The 24,066-nt window shown below is 42.2% G+C and overlaps 1 protein-coding gene across 1 annotated transcript; it reads right to left on the reverse strand.

The window, feature by feature from the left end:
* Nucleotides 1-1,953: 1,953 nt before the first annotated feature.
* On the reverse strand, nt 1,954-23,950 carry LOC122843949 (SNF-related serine/threonine-protein kinase-like). The gene is made up of 8 exons (XM_044139104.1): nt 23,636-23,950; nt 18,823-19,195; nt 18,192-18,410; nt 15,903-16,149; nt 8,213-8,354; nt 6,416-6,628; nt 6,027-6,161; nt 1,954-4,769 (listed from the first exon to the last, which is right to left on the reverse strand). The coding sequence occupies exons 2-8, from the start codon at nt 18,943-18,945 to the stop codon at nt 3,431-3,433; spliced, it is 2,418 nt and encodes an 805-aa protein (XP_043995039.1). The 5' UTR covers nt 18,946-19,195; nt 23,636-23,950; the 3' UTR covers nt 1,954-3,430.
* Between the last annotated feature and the right edge of the window lie 116 nt (nt 23,951-24,066).

Below are 24,066 nucleotides of genomic sequence, written 5' to 3' on the forward strand. Positions count from 1 at the left end.
TATGTGTTTTCCACTGAATCCAGCAGAAAACTGCTGCCTAAAAGCTGCGATATAAGTGCAGCTTCCTAACTTACCTCAAGAGTCCAAAAGTTTCATACATCAACCACAACAGTGACGTTTAGCTCATTTAATCCCTTCAGGTCCCACGTCCACCTGAGTGGACATGGTTTATTTTGGAGCATCTTCAGACAGGAGAATAAAAATCAGGTCTGACGGGATTAAAACTCACTGCTGTTAAAGGACTTCAATGCACTGTAATGTGTTTGTTGACGATAACAAACGTTACCAAAAAATAAAAATAAAATAAAAAAAACAGCACAGAACAAATGTACTTCCCTTTTACAATCTAAACCGTAAATTATTGTCAAGAAGTAAGACGGCTGGTGCCGAAAAGGCCCGTTTTTAGTGGAATATCCGGTGATTTTGTCGTGTTTTGCAGCTGCGAGACGCTTTTAGAACGACGGGACGATCCGAGTCCAGCACGCGCATCGGTGCGCACGTGACATCCGGTTTCTGACACGGTTCCCTTCGTGTTCCATTCACAGGTTTGGAAGCCACATGACAAATTTTGTCGCCTGCGCACTTTGTGTATCTAATCCCGCGTGTCTTTTTTTGTGCCCCTGTTAATGTAGGGGTTGCGATTGCACTTGGCATCATGAGTCTGCATGTGATTTGTGGGTGTGTGTGAGTGTGTGTGTGTCTGTGTGTGCGTGTGTGTGTGTGTGTGTGTGTGTGTGCGTGTGTGTGTGTGTGAGTGTGTGTAAGCCAGTTCCTCACATGGGTTCATAAAGCGGCCCGAGATCTCATCTGGTCTGGTCTGATTTCCTCCCAGCTGGCTGATGTGGGACAGTAGCCCAGATGTTGTAGGGATTACGCTGCTCCCCTGTTAGAGGAGAGAAGCGCTGGAACCATTCAGGAAAAATAAACACACACAGATGTGCTCATTCAATATGTCCCCCCCCCTCCCCGTTTAAGCATTACGGCTTAATATCTTAATGTGTTGTTACAATTAAATATTTTTTTCCAGTGTAATAATAGTTGATGGCTAAAGCAGGGCTGGTCCACGGTTGAATGAGACCACGGGCAAATGTCTTTTGGGGCCCCTCTTTGAGATTTGGTGGCATCTGGGAGAGCAAACAAGAAAATAGGCTGCAATTAATTTTCATTGTGGAATGCAGAGTGGTATTTAAGTGTGGCACATTAATTTAAGTAGCATCTGCTGACAAACTCTGATTTTACAGTAAACAGGTTAGCAAGTTCAACAGCTTTTGTTTTTAGAATTTGAAACACGTATGTAAAATGTGGAAAACGTGCAATCTGTTAATTCAAATCAAATCTAGGATGCTTCTGAGCACACCTGGGCGGTGTTGGGACCCTAAGCAGTTGTTTTTCTCTCATATGCATTGAGCTGTCTCTCCCAGTGAGTGCCATGATGGAAAAAAATTGAACGTACACAGTATGTCAGAGTAAGTAGAACCTTAAAGCTTCATGTACCTTTTGTAAAAATGTATATTATTTAAACATATTTATTAAAACCGTCACTATGTCCTGACAAAAAATAAAAAAAAAATAAAAAAAAATTGAAGCTACTCCCAGTGGTCCTACTGCCATTTGCAGAAATTCACCGCTCCCAGTCCGAAACAGCCAACCAGAGCCAGAAGGAGTGTTGTAGTAGTGTCAGTCATGCTTGTGTATGCGTTGCTCACACCTTCACCCCGCACAACACGTACCCCCTTTCAAGATTAAGGTTGTCGGTGTGCTGCGGTTGGGCTAATGGCACAGAAACAACCTAAAGTCAAAGGGAAACTGGTGATGTCTTCAGTTCTCTGCTGAGGGGGAGGAGCTTCGGAAGGAAAAGGGGAGGAGCCTCGCTCACATTTTCCACAGTTTTCTCAGAGCTCCCTACTGCAGCTGTCAGGACTGAACGCTTATTTGAGGAAAAGCCACCAGCTCTTAGACATCATTCACATCATTTTTTATTGTAATAGATCTCTATCATATACATACAGTACAATATGCTTCAGACAGATTTTTATGGCACATCCATTGTACATTTTGCAGTTGCTGGTATTGCTGTGAGGTTACAGTAAAGTGACCACTTCTATCCGTTTACTTAGGTAGAGACAACAGGTGGTTTTGGACCTCGTGGGTGAGAAATGAGGGTTGCTACAGCAAAAACACATGCACTGTCATGGGTTTATATATTCCACTAGGGGTGGATCACACATTCAGTTACAAAGATCAACACTTGGGTGGGCGGGGTAGTGTTGTTGTGTTCTTGTAAAACCCCCTTTTTTTGTTGTAGTCTTGGAATACGCTACAGCAGTGGCTACTGTGCTCCTGGAGAACTTACAGGATGGACGCGGTCTGTGTCTGCACCCAGAGTTTGATTTTATTTATTTATTAAAATTTTTTTGTCCCTCTCCTCACGCGATCGAGGGTCGCTTTTCAGTTTTCAGAGCTGCCTTTGCCAAGTTTCAATTCCGCTTAATGTTCTTTCTTCTTTACTTTTTTTTTTTTTCTTTTTGCGAGCGTTAAAAAAACCAACAGCTCTTGACGATGCAGTAGGAATGACAGGATAATGGTGTACAAAGATCTAGCATTCGGGTCTCTACTGCGATACGACTTTACCATTAATACTACAGGTACGGAGAGTACTGTCAGGCTATTCACATATGTACAAAATCTGCAGAGATTCAACAACAAAAGAAAAAACAAAAAAAAACACAACAAAACACAAAAACCAAAGTGTGCATTTTCTTTCTGCAGGCCATGTTCAAAATAAATAAAACATTTAACAATGATAAAAAATATATCGTGTGCCTCCATCATGCTTAAGTGCCGTTATCCGTTTTCGCCCTGTATATTTTTCCCTCGTACAAATGAAAACGGAAGCTAAACATTACGCTAATAAAAGATTGTCTAAAAAAAACATAAAAAAAAAAAACACAAATCATGATATGTAACACAATACTAAAGTTTGCCAGCTTTCAGTCGTCAGCTTATTTTAGTGATCTAGGTGTGAACACTGTGTACATACAGTAGAAGAAGAAGTGTGAAGAAGCGGAGCGGATTCGAGCTCCTCCTCTACCTGCTTCTATTTTTAAAGACTCAGATTAAACACACCGTCAAGTCGAAACGTCCCCTTAGTGTTCCATTTAATATTACTGAAAGTGCTTCACGTACCTACGCGCCGTCTCCTCCGCGGAGACGTTTTACGTCTCCAAATGTGCAATTTTGCCGTTTGGATTCCCACCCAGCGACCCACCGTTAGGTGTTAATCAACACCAAACAAGAACGAAAATAATCAAAATAAATTAAATCAGTGTGAACTCACGACAACCGGTCGTTGTAAGCTGAATAAAAAGCAGGAAGAGAAGTGATTTGAACGGGAGAGGGGGTGGAGTGTGACCGACACGGCCGCGTGGGGCTATATGACCTGGCAGCAGCTGTGTGGGGTCGGGGTGCAGAGCAGACCCTCCTTGGGGCCACGGTGAATGTTGACCGACAGCGTCTTCTCGTTCAGCGGCATCTGCAGCGCGCGGTTCTTTATGTTCCTGTGGTTCTCCCGGGCCAAGTCCAGCTCCCCCAGTCTCAGGGTTCCCGAGCAGGGTCCGTCCAGCAGGGGGTCCGCCAGCACGTCCCCCAGCGGCGGCTGGAGGTAGAGGTTCCCCTTTGGCGACGGCCCGCCGAGCAGCGACACTTTGTCCAGGCTGCCGGTGGAGCCGCCCATGCACATCCGCCACACGGGGCGCTCTTGGGAGTCGGCCCCGACGCTGCTGCTGACGCCGACGTTGCCACCTCCTCCTCCACCGCCGCCTCCTCCTCCTCCGCCCCCTCCTCCGCCTCCACCTCCACCCGTCAAGTTGTGGAACTGAGAGCTCAGACACAGACTCATGAGTTTTAGGCTCTCCACCAGCCCACTGGCTGCTTTGGCCGTACCCTTCCCCTGTACTGACCCTGACCCTGGACTGGCACAGTTGGGCGGACTGCCCTGTCCTGCCCCTCTTTTTTCTCCGTCCCCTTTCCTGTCTTCCCTGTCGTCCTCTTGTCCCACCACAGTCAATGCGTGAGGTATAAAATGACTCTCCGTCTCTTCGTCACTCGTCTCTGAGCTGGGGGTAAAAGTGCCGTTTGTCGGCGTCTTGGGAGAGGATATTAGCGTTGATGGAGATGGAATTCTAGAGTTCAAATTGAGGCTAAGACTTGGTTTAGGAGGACCAAATCCACGTAATTCTCTACTTTCCTCCTCTTCGTCGTCTTCTTTGTCTTCCTCGTGGATCTGGTTTAGAACCGGAGCGCTCATTCGAGAAGTCATACGATTGCTAGAAGAAGACATGGAGGAAGAGGAGCAGGAGGCTTTGGAGCGAAGGACTACTTGCGAAGGTAGAGCAGAAGGGGGCAAGCATTTATCCTCTGCTCCTTCTTCTTCCTCGTCCTCTTCCACGCTGAACAGACTGGGACTCCGTGGTTTGCACGGTCCCACAGAACCCAGGGAGCCCAGCCTGAGGGGGTTGGAGTGGGGCTTCGCCAGGGGCCTCAAACTCTTCTCCTGATTTTGTCGTGCAGCCTGCGGTTGGCAGGAAGGTGGCGTCTGGATCTCCTGGCGCTGACTGAGGTCCAGCAGTGCGGTTTTAGGTCTAGGACCTTTGTGGAGGCTCTCAGCGCTGCGGGCGGGGGACTGGGGCCCTCCGGGGTGGGATATGGCAGGACCTCCAATCCCGTCACTGACTTCCTGGTGAACATCTACTCTGGTAGGCCAAGATTGCCTGTGAAGGATTGCACACAATAATGTTACTGAAAAAATACACAAGAAAGGTTATTTACATTGATCTCAGATGAATAATTAGAGAATAAAATCTTATATCAGCTAAGCATGAGAGATGCTAGCAAAGAAAACACAAATGTTCCATGTTCAAAAGCTAAAAGACAGAGCCAATAAAAAAGCTATCATATAAGTGCTTGTTCAAAGTAGTTAAAAAAAGAAAATCGCAAAATCATTTTACCTCAAATTCAACATAAGAGGCAATTTCAAAGCATTTCCAGTCCTTTGATGTAGCCAAAAAAATCCATTTACTGGCTTGTGCTAGTGCATGCTAACAAGCTGTTAGCTTCTTTCAGAGAAAAATGTTTCTTTTCCTAACATATTGTTCAGTAATATTAATAAAAATTAACAGTTACATCCTATGTAGTTTATCTGAGAGGTTTGTGGGCAAACTAGAAAGCTTCTGCTTCTGCCTACAGTTTCCTATTGACTATTATTATATAGTTTACATTTAATTATCCCTAATAAGTGGTGCTAGACCAACAGCTGAGCCCAGCTCTTTATGCTAAGCTACGCCAGCTAGAGCTTAGCTTGCTCTCAGATAGAAATTATTTCACCAGCAAATTCTTTAAGAGCATTAGTAAACAAATAGGCTAACAGAGTTCATTTTTATAAATAAAATTGTATATTTACAAAATATATTTTATATTTGCCATAGCTGATGTTTGAAAATGCTAAATAAGCACTGCTGCAGCACTATCTCTTAGCTAACTCAAGAATACAGATGGAAATGGGAAAGTTTCAGTTTGACGCTTTTTTATTAAGCAATAATAATAATAATATACATATTTTTAAATACACATCTTTAACATGGAGAATTAGGTAGCTGGTTAGTTGCTTCCAAGCTAATTTCACAAACACATCGATACTAACAAAAAAATGTAATGATTTCATTGAGAAAGTTTGTATCACAATTTAAATGAAAATCTTTTCTGATTTAAGCTCAACGCTTCAACATGTCTTTCCGTCTAAAGGAATAAACAGTGTTGCTTTTTCTTCTTCGCTGTTTCTCTTTTCTGTCTGCTCTTCAATTCCCGCTCAGCAAACAGCTCTGCCTTTCTATCTTCTGTCGGATTTACTTTGACTGTACGCGACGTTGCAGAGACAGCTCCCTGTCTGCGTCAAGAAACACGTGTACGTGTGTGTGTGCGTGTGTGTGTGTGTGTGTGTGTGTGTGACGATGTGGGACGTATGTATTTACCTGAACTGGGCCTTGCTTGGGCTGGGCGACCGCGTCTGGCTGTGCTGCTCTTTCTCCTGCCTGTCCCTCAGCATCCTCTCCGCCAGCAGGAAGTAGGTAGCTGTGATGTGGTTGTATTGGTTCGACTCCAGAGCCCTGAGACAGTGGTTACAAGAACTAAATCAAGAATTCCCCTCGCATATCACCTTCTTCTTCTTCTTTTTTTGTTTTGTTGAATAACCACCATAACCCAAGAGGTCGAGGACAGCAAATGAGATTGAAATCACCATTGGCAGCAACTCACAATTAGCGGCTTAGTTGCATTTTAAACAGTCAATTGAAGCTTTAGTGGAGATTATTTTGCAGCGTGTGTATGTGTGTTTATGGTTAAAACGGAAGGAGGGACGTACTCGGTTATGGCGTCTCTGTCGGCGATGCTCCCCAGCACCATGCGCTGAATGATGGAGCCGTGCTCCTCCTCCGATAGGCTGCGGTACGACACCAGAGGGGTGGACAGCTTGGTGGCCGGGGAGGGGTCGACACCTTGGAGCCATTCGTGGCCCTCGATCTGCTCTAGTGTCGCTCGTTTCTTTGGGTCTCTCTGTAGCATGTGGCCTATAAGGCTGGAGGGAGGCACAGTGGAGATTAGCATCATGGAGTTTCAATCGATGATTTCCAAATTTAAAATATAGAGCGGATCTTTCCCCCCCCCCTATTTGTAATAGTATAAAGTTTTACACAATGTATGTTAAAAAAAGATAATGACCATTTAACTGAGCCGTAGCAGCAGGCCAAATGGTGGTTAAAGTTTTACCACCCTGCTTGTGAGTTCTTGCAATTAAACTGAACAGCTTCATTTCTATTTATGTGTCACTAAAGGACTAAACGTCTTTCCTCTGTCCAGGTGAGGCTTTCCAGGGGCTTCGGTAGTTTCTGAGTCTCTGCTCTGGAGCCATTAAGTCTTGAAAAATTTAAGAGTGAAACTTCTTATGAAACGTCTTCCCAACTTTGTCCCTGAACCAATCTGGTGTGTTCTCTGACCTTGATGAAGCTTCATATTCCCTGACAAACATTTAAGAAAAGATCCACCGTAAGATTAAAGTAGGCTAGACAATAAATCAATAACAATCCATATTGGGATAGACACGGAATAAATATTGATAGATAATACGTCTGATAAAATATTCAATATTCATTAATATTCACTGAATTCTGATCCAGAACTGCACAGCATTCTGGGAGATATAGGCATAAGAAAAGCTTTAGCCGCTCAGCCAGATTGTAAACCCCTAAAAGAGGGGACAGAGTACACATGAATGCCACACTTTTCAGATTTTTCCTTGTAAAACTAATTTTGAAAGCTGCATGTTGTGTTCCTCCCACCTTACAATTATGCACCAGCTTGTGTTGGTTTATCATATAAAACAACCCAAATTTGAGGCTTGTAATATAATAAAATGTTGAAAAGTCCAAGAAGTATACATAGTTTTGCAATTATTATTCAATTAAGGTTTCCAGAAATTTTTTAAATTTAGTACTTGGAAGCATTGGAGTGTTCAAATGTTTATATATACAACAAATTAACAAAAACACTAACCTTTGAACCTTACTGTTTTAAGCCAGTTAATGATAAGACTAATGTTAACCCAGCATTCTTTTACATTTGTGTTTTCTGCTCACCCGGTTTAAAACATGAAATCATACGCCCATCACCCCAGCAGATGTTCCGTGGATAAATTGTTCAGTCACACAAGCAGAAGGAAGTCCTCCTCCCCCCCCCTGACTCCCCAAGGCCTCATGGGAAACCGGGTAAGTGCCACCGTTTGTAGCATTGTGTTGACGTCCACACAGAATAACAAACACGACGCGCGTTCCGAGCTACGGCTGCTGGAAATTCTTTCTTTCTGTCTGGATGCGACATTAAACCCTCACTGTGCTCAAAGAAAGAAAGAAAGAAAAAAACAACAAGAGAGCGGCGATTCGGAAGCGGGTGCATTAGTTCCACTTAACGCAGCGCCGCATCCCTGCTGGAGCAGCTCGCTGCAGCGGCTGGGTGGAGAAAAAGCAGGACACAACCAAGAACGGCCGCACCCTTCGCTCCTCCGCTCTCCTCTCCTCCTTCACACATCTCCAAACATGAAATATGCAGCACCTGCAGAGTACTCCGTCCATCTGTGTGGGTTTTGCGTTGCCGGGGCATTACTCACTCTCTGCAGGCAGGGGAGATGTGCGGAGGCACCGTGTATCTACAGTCCATGATCATGGTGAGGGTCTCGCTGTCGTTGGCCTCCTGGAAGGGGGGCTGGCCGCACACCAGCATGAAGAGGATCACCCCCAGACTCCAGATATCTGCACACACACACACACACACACACACACACACACACACACACACAGAGAGAGAGAGAGAGAGGGAACACTGTCAACGGTGAAGCAAGAAGGGTCATTTTTAAAAGGAAGAAAATACAAAGTGAGGCGTGTATGTTTTCACTGGTTAGTGACCTAGATAATATACAGATAGACACTAGGTGGTGCTAGAGCATCTACCCGGTTTCCTCTGAACAAAAGAATTGACCTTCTGAAATTGTTTGTGTTTTGCTTTTTATTTACATCAGATAACATACACATGCCAGTTTTCTGTCCGATTCACCTTTTTAAAAAAAAAAAAAAAAAAGATAGACAGTAGTTGCGTTTCCATTACAAATGTGTGCAAATCTTTGTCTATATTCCTCTAATGTCAAAAAAACACACAATTCTACAATTGCGGTGTTTCCATTATATGACAAACACAATTAAAATCAGACATGAATCAATAAGTCGTTAAAAAACATGCAGCACTGTGATCATCCAACTAGTTCCTGTCGTCTTCTTTGTGGTTTTCGCCAGTAGTGACATCCGGTTGTTAATCACGTGACTGCATTTCCATTCGCAGTTTTGCAAAATAAACCAATTTTGATATGGCCCCCGGAAAAAACCCCATCTCGTTGTGACAAAATATTTTGGCAAAAAACTTCTTTTTTAAAAAATCCATTAAGCAAATTCATTTTTTAAAACGACAAACTGCGCAAAAGTATGGTTAATGGAATCGCAGGCTAATGTCGACAAAGTCTCCAATGCCGCAGGAAAAAAAGTTGCTAGATTTGTGGCTGGTTGCGTTTTTGCAAACAAATCTCACTAATCGATAGGCCTGCTAATGGATCCTTTATTTGGAATAGGCAGATATACATGACGTTCAATCTGTGTCATAAATATCGCACAACTAAAGCTGCTGCATGTGCTGCACAAAGTGGCCATTTTTTTCCACTTGCCCTCCAAAACATCTGTGCACATCATACATATATATATATATTTATATATATGTATGTATGTACATATGAGCCGTCTCCTCCCTGGGTTAAAACGGAGCGCGAAGCACATTCGATCAGAAACCATTTCCATAAATACGTGCCAGCTCAGGATGCGTCTGTCTAAGCGAAGATGAGGCTCTGCTCGGCTGCCTGCAGCCAGCGGCGGGCTCGCATGTCAACACACGCATACGCACGCACTCACACACCCCTACACACACACTCGATCAGTCGACAGGAAAGTGGGTTAACATGTTCATCCCTCAGAGCTTCATGCAAATGCTAATTTCATGGAACAGTTCTTTTAGTCTGATTATTAAAAAAAAAAGGAGAAGAAGCAGCACAGCTTTCTGTGCTCTGGGCTGTCGCTGCTGCTCCGGTCAGCAGGACGCTCCACTGACACACATATCACACACTCGTACTCAGACTCCTGTAGAAGCGCACAATCAGTGACTTTTCGGGCCCTTCTCAGCAAAATCTGACTGATTTAAGGAGGGAGGGTTTCTTTTCTTCCTGCTTTAATTAACTAGAGTGCTACTTCTTAGGTTATTTAAACATAAAAACAAAAATAAATCTATATGCCTATCAGCTGAAAGCCTGCCCAGATACATTCAGATTGCTGTGAAAGACCTTCAGGTTATTGTGAATTAGGTCGCAGATTTCCTCTTTATCAAACATAATGGTTTGACTAACTTTCGTCTATTCATTATTTAATTTTTTATTTATTCAAATGTGTCACTGTGGAGATCAGTGACGGACTGGAACAAGGTGTAAAACGCGTGGACACGACCTCTGTGAGAATTAGATGTAGACGACATTAAAGCAGCAACAATGAGGTCAAAAGAAACCAAGAAAGATTGAGAGACCGGGCAGCGGCCCAGGGCGGCCTGTTGTCATGGGCGGCATGAGCTTCGTTGTTTGCGGTTAGCAGCTTAGGGCGACATATTTGACTTTCTGCAAAAAAAAAATTATTAAAAATTAACTTTAAGATTTTAATTCTTCGGAAACTGAACTACAACATAGGAAAGTGAAACTAGAATTACTAACGACAACAATCTTGTGGTGTAACGTGGGTCATGTTAAATAGCCATTAACTAAGAAGTGCTGCCTGGTCTTCAATTGTGGATATTATATTTACCAATATCATAGGTATTACATGTATATTTTGTTTCATTCTCTGCTTCAAACAGTCCATAAGCCTACACTGTATCACATTTTCATGTTTTTCAGAAATTCTCAGAGTGTATGGGAATTTAATTGATGTGACATGGTTGGTTGAAAAAGCAGGGAGAAAATGGAGGTGCTGAATGTTTTTTGCCCAGGGCACCGAACAGGCTAGGACCGCCCCTGGCTCACAGAGCACATTCATTTAATTCACTGTGAATGTTTTAAATTCTGCCGTGGTGCGTGTCTAAAGAACCTCCTGAAACAACTGTGTACTTTTTTTTTTTGTTCATTAAAGTGCTTGAGGGTGGAAATTAAAACCAAGTGACAGCTCTCTTTTCAAAGAGAAGTTGATTTATCCGTTATTCCCCTTGACAAAACGTGTGCTTTTGTAACTTGTAGCAGTCTGAATACGGAGGAGCCCTAGTGGATTTATCATTTTATCATCCTCGGACCCCCGGTGATTCATCTTTGCGTGTCTCCGCTTCGCTCCACTTTGCCAGAACACGCCGGAGAATCCAATCTGTCGGAGTAAAAATGTGTTGCCCCACCGTGAGCGGCGGCGTCTCATTCTGCTGATGGAGGGAGCGAAAGTTGCGGCGGCCCTCTCTTTACCCCCCAACCCGTCAACGGCGTAGCCTAGCAACGGCAAGCCCCGCTCCCTCATTTACTTACGTCAGCCGTTCGTTCGAACTTCCTTTCGATAACTTTATTTATAAACCAGATGGTTGACAGACTGAATAAAGGCTGCTTGGTGTTGACGGCTCTCAGAGTGAACGTTCCTTACTGCAGCCCAGAATATTGTTTTTTATATAACTGCTTCTCGAAATTAACAACAATAAGCAGTCCTTTGTGTGCTGATATTTTTAACCCTGCGCCAAAATGCGCTAAATTCAACCTCGTCCCGCTGATTGGAGAATAAATATATTTGTCTCTCTTGGTTATACTTTATAAAAAGCCCCGTGTTAAATTTAGACTTTATTGCAGTAGCAAAATCACACACCAAAAATATTCAGAGTACATTTATTCGCCGAGAAAAAGAAAAACTGTACTATGTTGAGAAATATTTCTCTCATTTTTATTTCTTAAAAAAAAATAAATAAAAATAAACAAACTTCGCACGTCTCTAACTGGAGCAAGTACGTAGGATTAAAATGAGCCAAACGGAGAAGCCAAAAAAAGAAAAAAAACCCCAACAAAAACAAAACAAACTCCGGCACATTGTTGAATTTTCCAAATCTTATTATGCAACAATTCAGTCCGAGACTTTAATTAGGCAAACACATTCAGAAGAGTGTGAGCTCTTTTAAAAGATGATCTAAACTAAGCTTTTTAAAAGATCGGTAAATGATGATCGGCCAAAAGACCACAATCGGTGCACCCCTAACAGATACCCATCTAAAAGAAATTATCATCTTGAACTAGGGGTAGGAGTTTATAAGTTCTCACTTCTTCCTACCCCATTTTGAGCATGATATGTTAACTGAAACAAAAAAATCTGTATTTTCTCTTCTTTCTTATGCACTTCTTGTTACTGTGCACTATTTTATTTTTATATTTGTATCATGTTCGAATAAATTTCATTTCATTTCATTTCAACTCTTTGAAAGATCAAGAGCCTTTCATCTAGCCTAATAAAGACAGAAATTAACCTTTTTTTTCATTATCATGAAGCACGGTTCTCAAACTGTGGAGCAAGAACTACATGACGGTTGGTTGTACTCTGAAAATACAACATCTGCCAGTTAAATACAAACCGGCAAAATATAGGCCTAGTGCTTACTCAATAAATATTGACTTTATTTTAGGATTTCTTTTTTTTTTTTTAACCATCTCTACCAACAGCGCCAATAAATATGCCTGCCACTGCATTATGCAACACTTAATGACACAAAATGCCCCCATTTTATACACAGACGCAACTCTGAATGATGCATGCGCCTTGCTTGTGTTCTTTGGGAATGCTATTAGGTAAGTTATTATTTTTAAGAGAAGCTTGAGCTTTTTTGAAGAGGAGGAGCAGAGCTATATTTAACTTCCCATTTATTGGAGACAAAAAGAAAGCCCACACAGCGGAGAACATCAGAGAAGAAAAAGCACTTATCAGTCCGACATCATACACACACACACACAAAAAAAAATAAAAACACAAAAAAGCAAATCTCCGACATCCTTCGAGGTTTTCTTAGAAGAACAGAATTGCAAATGCTCTCATTTAAAGACACAATCCTTCTCAAATAATAGCATAATTATTAAGCAAATAAGCATAGATTAAAAAAAAACAACAACAACTAATTAATAAAATAACGATGGAACAGATTCCAGTGCTACTAATAAAACAGAACGGCTCTCGCAGCAATCTGGCCATCAGCAGAAGCGACACAAAATTCACAACATTTTAAGGTTTTAACAAAGTAATGACGAGGACAAAGAATCCTCATCAACGAGGCGAGAAACAACAAAAGTTCCCCAATATTAGGTTTTGTTAAAAAGATTGGACGACGCCCATGCTCTTCAGTACCTGCTACATAAAGGTGAGTCTATAAAAGCGGTCACCTCATAACCCCTCGCTCCTCTTCCTGGCTGCTTCCACTAATTGGAGCAAGTCCAAGTTTGCCTCCTCATGGGTTTAAAAGCGCATCAGACCCAATTTCCTTAAAGATCTTAGAATGAAAAAAAACCCAAAAACATTAAGCACCAGGGGCCTCCTCTGCTCATTATGAGTTTTTTAAGAGATCCATTTATTTTGGTGCAGGTATGAGAGTGGAATCCTGCCAGAAAAATAAACTTACTCTGCAGGACTGGGGAGAAAAGATGAAGATAAATTAGAAAATAATCCGCCAAGTGTTTGCACAATTTTAAACTGTAGGGCATCAGAGTAATACGGTTTTAAACTGATTTTTTGTGAGTGGGAATTATTGCTGATTTTTTTTCAGCAATAAATTCAACAGAATGTAAATATGTCTTTTTTTCTTTTTTTTTAATGTCTGAATTTTAATTAGATTTTCAAACCTCCTGGTATTTCAAAGACTTCCTGAGATCATACAGTTTAAGCAAAACATTTCCAGGTATTTAGAAGAGAAGAAAATAAATAGTTCTTGACAGTAGCAATTAAATAAATGAATCTGTTGCTATCACATCAAACCCACCTGCAATGTTTGTTGCTATAGAAATGATTGACCAAAGCGGAAAATTCCATTTAAAGTCCCAGTAAAGCTTAACCTGGTAAAAACTGGCCTCTTGCTTTATGCTTCGCTTCGCTTCCAAAGCTTAGAAACAATTGCTTGCCAGAGGCATGGACTTTATTGAAGTTTCAAACAGTCGTACTGGATTTTAGCCAGTTGCTAACATTTGGCCGTGACGTATGTAACAAGCTAGGAGAGCCGTGAAGAAGCGACGCTATAAAGTTTAGCGGAAATTATGTGCGGAGAAGTCAAGAAACAACAATACTCCCACTGCAGAGACTTTTGCAGAACCCCGATGGAGTAGAATCATTTTTGGCTGTTATAAAATGTCTTAAACATTGCTCAGACTTTAACTGCTCAATATTTAGAAGCCTGGCCAACATGGACTGAATGGCTTTGTTCACTTCCTCTACTGCCTTTGCTAATTAAATCCATGAGCAGAAAACGATTCAAAAGCAGAGCAGAAACTCTATGTCATCGTCCACAATTTGCACATTGATTGGCCAAGGTTGAAATCCAACTCATTGGGAGAAATTCCAGAAGCAGCACTGAAGGGAAATGAGAATCAAGCGAGATTGCTGAACAAACTTTATGTTCCTCATTCCAGGACAGACTAAACTATTTCCTACCCTGCATAGCTAAGCCCAGTGGTTCTTATGGAGAATAGGTAACTGAAAAAAAGCAAAGCTAGGCTGTACTTCTCCAACAGTGAGCTTTATAGATTTTTTCCCCAAGCTTGTTAGTGAAAAACAATTATTTCTTAATGTGGCATTTCTTTCCCCTCAAAATTAAAGGTTGGAGATTATCTTTGCGAAAGGGTGGCAACAACTTTACTTGTGTCATTACTTGTGCGTGTAGCTTTTTTTTTTTTCATTGGAATCTTGAGCTGTGACTTATTAACCACTCTGTTGCATGAACTCCTGGTCAAATTATCTTGTGTTCTCAAGGTCTTCCTTCCCCGACCGACAACCTCCGAGCGAACCCGGCTCCATAACGCCCGAGTGTTAACAGCCTCTTTATCTCTGCTGCAAACTGGGCTCCGTGCCACTTGGCGTGACTTGAGAGGAACCTCGGCGTCCTGCGGAGTCTGTCGGCGTTGTTGCTTGTAACCCACGAACAGGTAACCTGGAGCCTCTTAAATGTCAGGACCGCCGGCCTCCGTCCAGACTGCTCTGCATCAGGCTTTAGCCGCCGCTACGGCGGGGAACGATATTACATGCCGGCTGGGTGGATAATCCCAACAATCAAAACATCATCATCTCAGCCGAATGAACAATAACGCAGGGGCGATGCAGCTGCTCCACAGCACAGAACACACACACACACACACACACGCATCTGTGCACTGACAATATACACAAACAAGTCCTCAGACAGAGCACACACATCCAACCAAAGAGCCCTATGATTACTCTACTTTTTGGAATATGGAAGATGCTCGGCACAAAGGGAGGGAGAGAGAGGAAGACAGATGGAAATAGCCACAGCAAATCCACTCAGTCAGAAAAACAGAAACTGCTTCTCTCTTGCTGCTGCCTTTTCTTTCCCCTGCATTTGCTCTGACGCAGTGGCCTCTGGGCAGACACAAGAACTGCTGACGCCTCTTCTCGCTCCGTCTACTTCCCTCTTGTTCCTTGCACCTCCTTCTCTCCCCTCGTAGAGAGAGAAAGGGGTCTGCGATGCCTCTGTTTTGATTTGGTTTCTCATTACGATTTCATTTGATACCCAAATGCTTGCCATCTTTGCGAGGGACGCGTCTTGCGGTGGAAACAAAGCCTACGAAAGCTGCTTCAGGTACATGCAGAAGTACAACGAGGAAATCTGCTTTATCCCGATTAGGCAGATATATTGTTATCGGTAGAAGGGCCAATACTGTTAATGAAGGCAAAATACAAACAAAAACAGATCACAGGTGTAGGACTGAATTGTTGCTGATCACCTGCTTTCTAAGCTGCGACTTGCACAATCTGGATATCGAACACCTCCGTTCCTTTTATCAGGTGGCTGATAAGCTGCCAGGAGGCCAAAGTAGTCAGCAGAGTCCATCCATAAAGTGGAAAAGGTCAAACACTGTGGTCAACACTATTACTCTGGGTCATTTTAGCAGAAAGACCATCGTTTTATTTAATTTTTTTTAGCATCAGCAGCAACTGATTCCAATGGCTGCTGGAATCAAGCTGGCGTCCTTCCCGCTGCGGACTTACCAACTGCCGGAGCGTCGTACTCGTCCCCCAGCAGTATTTCAGGGGCCGAGTAAGCCAGCGAGCCGCAGGACGTGTTCAGCGTCGTCCCGGGCTGGAAGCGGTTGCTGAAGCCGAAGTCGGTGAGCTTGACGACACCCTGCCTCTCGAAGAAAACAACATTTTCAGGCTTCAGGTCCCTGTGCACCACGTGGAGCCGGTGGCAGTAGGAGATGGCGTGGACGATTTGGGCAAAGTAGCACTTGGCCACCTTGAAAAAGACGAGAGGTGAGGGAGAAACACTGTTAGAAATGTGGTTTCATGGACGCCTTTCGGTTTACCTGGTGGGCATTTCAACCACCCAAAATAAACTACAAAAACAGATAAAAACCATTATTAGCCGTTTAGCATGGTTAGGATGAACACTGTATGTCACAGCCGTTATGCGTATGCAACATGATGGTGTGGAAAAAAAAGCAAGTTCTGGTTGAAAAATGATTTTATAGAGCGCTTAAATAATTAATTGTAAAATTTATCTCAACCAAATACACGTCAGAACGGCTGAGTTTGATGTTTAAGCATTTTCTCCAACATTATAGCCAGCAAAATATTTCCTTTGTAGTATTTCTTGCTTAGAAACAACATGTAAGAACAGAAAATAAAACACGCTAAGCAGCTAGCAATATTTAAGCAATAAACAGCTAATTAGTAATAAAGTCAAGCATCTTTTAAAAACTGTTGAAAATGGAAAACAGGGTCAAGAACATAATTTCATACTAACAAACGCTAAACTTAGCGACTTTCTGTATGTGAATTTGTAAAAAACCAGATTTGTTGCGTTCACGTTGCTGAAGTAGCTTCAACATTTTGGTGGGAATCATGCTAGCACACGCTGAAACTGTGGTAGAAGTTACAAATAAATATACGTAAAATAACTGATGTCTGAGAAAAACACAAGTGTGACACAATGTCAGGCATTAAAGGGTTAAAAATCTGTCAAGACTTTCAACCTGCTGAAAAACAAACAGTAAGAACAGAGAAAACCTGCTAACTAGCTATCAGCAAAAAGACAACTGTTAGCAAGAGAAACATTTTGGCACAAACCTAAAAAGGAAGATTGTGATTGCACTTTTGGAAGTAATGTGTGCTATTCCAAATTAATAGTAAAGAAATAACTATCAGAGTGTAGAGTTATCTGTAGAAACAAGTCATAGTTTTTATTACCTTGCTAAAATAGCAGAACATTTAGGTGAGAAACAACTAACCCAGTCCAAAGATAGGAACGTTTAGTAGAGGTTTTAAATAACTTTATGCAATAAAAAAGTTTCCACCTCCACAGATAAAAGTGTCAGGACTGCTTTAAGTATTAGGTTTACAGCTATTTTCCCCCCAACTTCATTCCACACTAATGTCAGCTAGTAAAGGAATTCTTTATATGGCCACAGACTCCGACTACAGCATACCTACAATGTAATGGGAGCACAGCTAATGGGGCTCTGTGGAGCACTGCAGCAGGCTTCTGGACGTTGGCCAGTCAGAGGAAAGTGGGCTTAGCTGCCCATAAAGAGGAAGAAGCTAAAACATGTTGCTTCAGCAATAATATCAACTAAAAACTTAGAACCGGCACAATATACCTTTTTAAAACCCAATTCACTTAACTCCAGACTCAAAGAAACAATAAAATGTACTTTGTAAATTGTAACTCTGCCAAGAAAGCAAATTATTTCCAAATAGAATGAAGCCACTGGAGACCTAAAAAAAGAAGAAACAGTTCAACTAAAGGACCTGTCCAGGGTGACTCCGCCTCTCGCCCGGAACGTAGCTGGAGATAGGAACCAGCAACCCTCCTGACCCCACTAAGGGACAAGGTTGAACAGAAAATGAGTGGATGGATGGGTTCAACTTAAGTCTATTACAACTGAACAACTCGTCCCTTTCTATGCCCTGACTTGCAGTGCTTCACTGCTAAATGCCACAGACTAACCCCTGGGGGTCTTAAACTAATGAACTTCAAAGGATCTGTCTGCACAGTAACACGAGCGCCAGACAAACATTGAACTCTGTTGCACTGCCTTCGACCAAAACATTGTTCTCACTTCAAACACGGGATTTTAATCCGTCCAAATTCCCATTTGCAGAATTTCATCCTGTCCCAAGATAATGAGCATTAATTTTGAACTTTTTTTTATCACTCTTGATTCTCTTGAGGCAAGTCCAAGGTCAGATGATGACATGAAAGACAAACAATAGGTTGACGAGCTCTTGGTAACCACATAGTCCAACGCCGTCCATCCTCTCTCCCCGCCCTCTCACCTCTTCACTGAGGCCTCCGTCGTGCTTCATGATGCAGTCGTACATGTCTCCCCCGTCGCCCAGCTCGAGAATGAGGTAGAGCTTGGTGGCCGTGTCGATGACCTCGTAAAGGCGCACCACGTTGGGGTGCTGGACCATTTTCATGCATCTGACCTCCTGGAAAAGGTGGCCCCGTGCCACCGGGTCCAGCTTGGTCTTGTCTATGACTTTCACTGCAACCTGGAGGAGAGTCAGAGGCAGAAGTCAAGAAACAAACTGCGAGTGTGCAGGACAGACGACAGGAAGTATTAGGAGGGAGATGATGGTTTGTTTGTTTGTGTTGATGAATCCATAACTTTGGTCTAAAATGGCCAACTACAATTTCGCCAAAACGCAGCATACGTCATCACTCCCGAGTAAAAGGGGCTTGTCGCCATGGCTGAATTATGAATATATCTCATGTAACTGTTTGTCGTTGCCGTGACTTTTAGTGACTCATTGCATGAACGAGCTTGTTCACGTCTGGTTTTAATTGCATCTATTATTTAATGGAAACACCACAATTGGGAAATTGTGTTTTTCCGACGCAGCTACAGTTGATGCTCTTTGGAACAAAGCCGTTCACCTTTTTGTGCTTCATGTACGAGCGTACCTTCTCTCCGGTGAAGACATGTCGTGCCAACTTGACCACTGCGAAGTGTCCTCGGCCCAGTGTCTTATCGAGATCGTACAGCCCGGCGATCTTCCCGTCATGATGGCGCTTCAGCCCTGACATGTCTCGGGCGGACTGGTGGAAGGATCAGCCTTTTGTCGCCTGCTGGTCTTCAGCTGTCACTTCTCCATTTCCCCTGAGTCGGCTGAAGTTAGATGAAGTTGTTTTGGGAGCTTTTATTTTGTTCCCGTGTCTTGAGGTAGTCGTACAGAGTCTGAGGATTGACAGGGCTCTCCTCTGGCGCGCTAAATATTCAGGCTTGTGTCGTCGTGCCACTAGCACTCGCCTTAACTCAGTCCCATCAATTTGTGATCTGAGGGTGAGGAAAGTAAAGAGGAAACATATTAAAATTGACTGCACCTCAAATGCGACAGTAAGTGGCAGAACAAACGCGATCTGGATAAGATCGTGATTTCTAATAACGAGCGATTCTTCACTCAAAGTACAGAAGTGTACAGCTATTCCACTGTAGCTAATGTTAAAAAAAATAAAAATCATGTGTGACCATTTATTCTTTAAAACTATGAAAGTTTAACTTTCTTGACCCGCACGTAGAAATAAAAATGTGTATTTAAAAATAATCGTTAGATAAAAATATATACTTAACCTTAGCTGAAGTTCACTTAATATGCAGATGACTCTGTGCTATCAATGGGTTTTTGACATGTTAGGTATTTTTATAATAAGGTTTTATTCAAGAGTGGTAATAAATAAACACTGGCTCTTTAATACCTGAGGAAACATTTCTGAGTTTTTTGTCATAAACATCTATCGCTGTGGCTACCAAACCACAAATATATCCTGTTATTTATGCAAACTAATAATAAAAATGTTTTTGGCTTGAGGCAAAGTCTTCAAAAACTGGTTGTCCGGACCATGAAAAGCCCATTAAAACAGAGATGATTCCAATCCATTCTAATCTTCTAAGTCTACTTTTCTGGAAAACAACTCACACTGTTTTAATCGCATTATAAATTAAAAACAAACTCAGTTACTTCCATTGCCGTGATTTATTGTTTATCTATTTTTTTCCCCCTCTTTCTACCAAAATCTGGATGATAAAAGTCTTCAGTTTGGTGCTCTAGTCTCAACCAGCCCTTTAATTTTTTAAAGGACAATTTTATTTACAAAGACTTCAAAATTCATTTTATTTCTTGTTTTGGATATTTAAAATGCCTTCCGGTTCCAGTGTTAAACGATCATTAGAATCTTTCTGATCTGTGAGAATGTGTTCTTGCAACATTATTTTGCCATTACCATTACGTTACTTTAAAATGGTCTCAGAACAACATTATCGTTTATTGCGATAACTTCTGGAACAATTTATCATCCAGAAAAAAATTTGTTATCGTGACAGGCCTGATCATTAATCCAGTTGTTGCTCCATTAAAAACGAGCAACCACCTCCATGACTCATCAGCTTTTTTCCTTTCCTAAGTTGCATGAATGCATATTTTCTCCCAGCAGTGACTCAACGCTGACTTCTCTTGAGACGCTGCGTGCCTTGCTCTCTTCTAACCTTTCGCTCGGTTCATTCATGCTCTCCGGTCGTGCGGCATGTGGCTTCATCAGTCTGATTGTGAAACAAAGCAAAAAAAGAAAAACCCTGCAGGCAAGGATGCCATTCCACTGCCAGGAATTCACCTGCGTGCCAAGAACAAAACTTGCAGCACGAAACACAAAATGTACCAGCGAGGAACATTCCAGGGAGGTGATGCTTTCCGAGGCGTGCCCCGTTTTTCGACGGGCTCCGTGAAGAAGACAACATAAAACTAAATAAAGGTTGCCAAGGGAGCACACCTGTGGGCATAGCTAGTGGTAATGAAGAAAGATCTGCCATCTGTGGTTATATGGAAACTTGTGGTTGCTCAAAGGAAACTATAAAATGCTGGGAAAGCGTTTGGCCTGATCCAAAACTGGAAAACTGTAACTGTGAGAAAAAGAGTTTGTCAGTTTTCCAACCAAACATCATGCAGACAAACACACACTGAGAGAAAAGTTAAAACAACTCTTATATACCCCCTCTCTCTCTTCGACATGGCCAATCAAAAGCGTGCTGATTTTTCCAGTAACCGAGGCGATGAAAGGACCAAACACACACACACATACACACACACACACTCAGAGTGCTGATGACGGGGCAGGCCAGGTGAGATCAATGCTGGCCACGGCGCGGCGCTGGGCGGCCGAGCTGGCCTGAGTCAAACCTCCTAATTATCCGCAAATGGCTGATCTGCTGGTCTAAATCCAGACTCCTTATTGGCCTAAACAGGGAGTGTTTAATCACTTGATTGGCTCAGAGAAGCCGATTGACAAATCTGCAAACTAAGAATGAAGTTAGGAATCGTTAAATACGCACTCTCTGCTAGGCTTTTGTGACACGTCTGTTCACAGGCCGCACTCGCCTCAGTGTTGGTTGCATAACACGTTGGGAGTTAGCTGGTGCTGTATTGATTTACAAAGTAAGCTGTATGTAAGTTGTGTGTGTGTGTGTGTATTCAGGGAAACACACGTACATCTGAGGTCAAAGGCGTGTTTTAACAGCTGCACCGTTCCCACAACTTCTGATGAATCCCAGATAAGAGTGTTACCTGACTGTTAGGCTTATAAGCAGAAACTCTGACACCCAGGTGATGAAACATCCCAGACATGTCGCTTCAGAGTAGCCAAGGAAAAACTGAAACATGGATCACTTTTAGCAACAGATAAAAACCTGGATGTGTACCTAAATAATTTACCTTTCCTTTGAATTAAACTCCTTTTAATGAGACATAATCCTTTACAGCGTAGATATTTTATGTCTTTTGTACGGTAAAGGTATAAAACCGCCAAAATATCAAACATGGTGGTTGATTTTTATTATGGATGATATGGCTCTCCATCCAGGGCAGCAAGACTTGAGGGAGGAGAGGTGATTAGGCCTCTTCCAATAAGCAATAAATCAATTTATCTATTGATTGCATAATAAATTAAAACTAGCTCCATAATTTCCATTTGCTTGATTTTTTCTACCAAAATTGGTCTTCAGTCTGGTGCTTTTCTCTCAAACAGCCGCCAGTGAAGGAGAATTTTGTTTACAGAGTCGTCATAATTCATTTTATTTGTCGTTTCTGATGTTTTGGTTATCTATTTTGGAAAATTAGTTAAATGATCATTAGAACGTAAAGGTTACTGATGTTTAAGAGTGTGTTCTTGCGTCATTACGCCAGTAGAATTATAACATTTCAAAAGGGTCTCAAAGCAAGCATATTATCGTTTATCGCGATAACTTCTGGGACAATTTATTGTCTAGAAAATGTTATCGTGACAGGCCTGGAGGTGGTCGACAAAAAAAAAACAAGAAGAAAGAAAAGTTGAGATGTCAGTTGCAGTCATTTCTTTTTTATTGCTTCTTTTGTCTGCTCAATCAATGGCAGACAGAGTGAACCGTCAAACCTCTGAAGGAAAATATGGCTGCACTCTCCAGGTGGCAGTTGGAAAAAAGCCCCGGGGGGAAAATTTTAACGTAAGATTAAAATGCGGCCTCGTTTTCTCTAGAAGCATGTTGCAACCTGGTGCGTACAGACGCTTGTGTGGAATCGACACACTTTTGAATCTGTTCCATCGAATCTGACAAATTCCTTTCCTTGTTTTTTCTTTTTTCCCCAAGCTTCAGCTTATCGAGGTTTTAAAAAGTTACACTCTTCCAAAACGATGAACAACTATTTCTGGTGGTATGCAGTTTGGAATCCTTTTTTTTTTTTTTTTTTTTACCAAAGAGGATGACAAAAATGTATCCATTTAAAGCAAAAAGTAATGCCGAGTTGCACAGCCTCTACAGGCTGCTGCACACTGTCTGTCAGCTGGACAAAAGAAGAAATCTACTCTAAACGAAGAAGACTAATTTGACTTATTTCATGTGAGACACATGACTAGCATTGGGGTGGTAACACCCGTCTTCTTAAAGTTACTCCGTTTTGAGACAGGCACCTGTGAAGACGCCAACTTCGGATTTGCTAATTAACCAGCTAATATTAAAATCGTTAAGAGATACAATATTCTGCAGACGTTACACAGGAAGTAATCAATATGTTTAATTATTATAACGGAAGAAGGAATCGCTGCATCTTTTTGGTTTTAACCAGAACATTTCTAGCTTCGTTTAAGTGCAGCTCAATTATTATTATTATTATTTTTTACAGATTTCTTAATGTCACTGTAGACATGAATGTTGCATCAGGATATTTTATGACCTGATATATGAGGTGTGTGATATCTCCACAGGGGTAAAAAACGATTTAGTGTGTCATGTTTTCCTTTACACACAATACAACCTTAAATAACTGTGTATGATGACCTACATATTAATTTAATACAAGCATTGCCTGAACAATGTTGTCCTCGCTCTACATGCAACGCTACAGTAAAGCTCCCTCAGCATAAATAGAGCATCGTGTGTGTGATTTATCTATAATATGGTGCATCCAGATCAGGTCAGTGTCGAGACTTATACACTGAATGTAGAGTTTGTGGTTGCACATGAAATCTGCTGCTGTCAACACGCCTGCTGGCTGCAACCACAACAACATGACAGCGCAGAGGAGAGCAGCAGCAGAAGCAGCAGCCTGCGCCAAACGGCACATCGGGCAGCGCGCTGCAACGTGATGCATTAAGCAAAACACACACAATCCATCAGAACCACAACCCAACTTTACAGCAAACAGCCCGGATTCTACCTGCCTGCATTCTCCCACCAAGAACCAGCCCGACTTACCACAGAGGAATCCGAAGCAGCGCCAGGCGTCCTATCTGGTCCATTTCAACGCTGCAGGATTGTACGCGGCTCTCGGACGTTTTTTTTTTTCTTCTTTCTCTCTTTTTCTTTTTCTTCTTTATTTTTTTACAACCAGGTTGATATCCGTCACCGCTCAGTTCAACACACTGCTGCCGCTTACACTGAGAGAACCGGCGGAAGGTCGCTCCCAAACAGTCCAGAGTTAATCTGTCACACTGTCAACTCAAGCCCTCTGTTTCCCTTTCGCTCTGGCGCTATTAGCTGCGCCAAGTAAACACAGGTAGCAGGATGATGCGGAGCTCCGGGCTTTCAAAATAAAAGGATTCAGACTGTTGTGGATAATTTGATTTAATTTAATTGTTAGAAATAAGTAAATAAAAACAACAACAACTCTAAGCATCTTAAATTTA

This window comes from Gambusia affinis, linkage group LG14 (assembly GCF_019740435.1).
Source record: "Gambusia affinis linkage group LG14, SWU_Gaff_1.0, whole genome shotgun sequence".
Lineage (NCBI taxonomy): Eukaryota > Metazoa > Chordata > Actinopteri > Cyprinodontiformes > Poeciliidae > Gambusia > Gambusia affinis.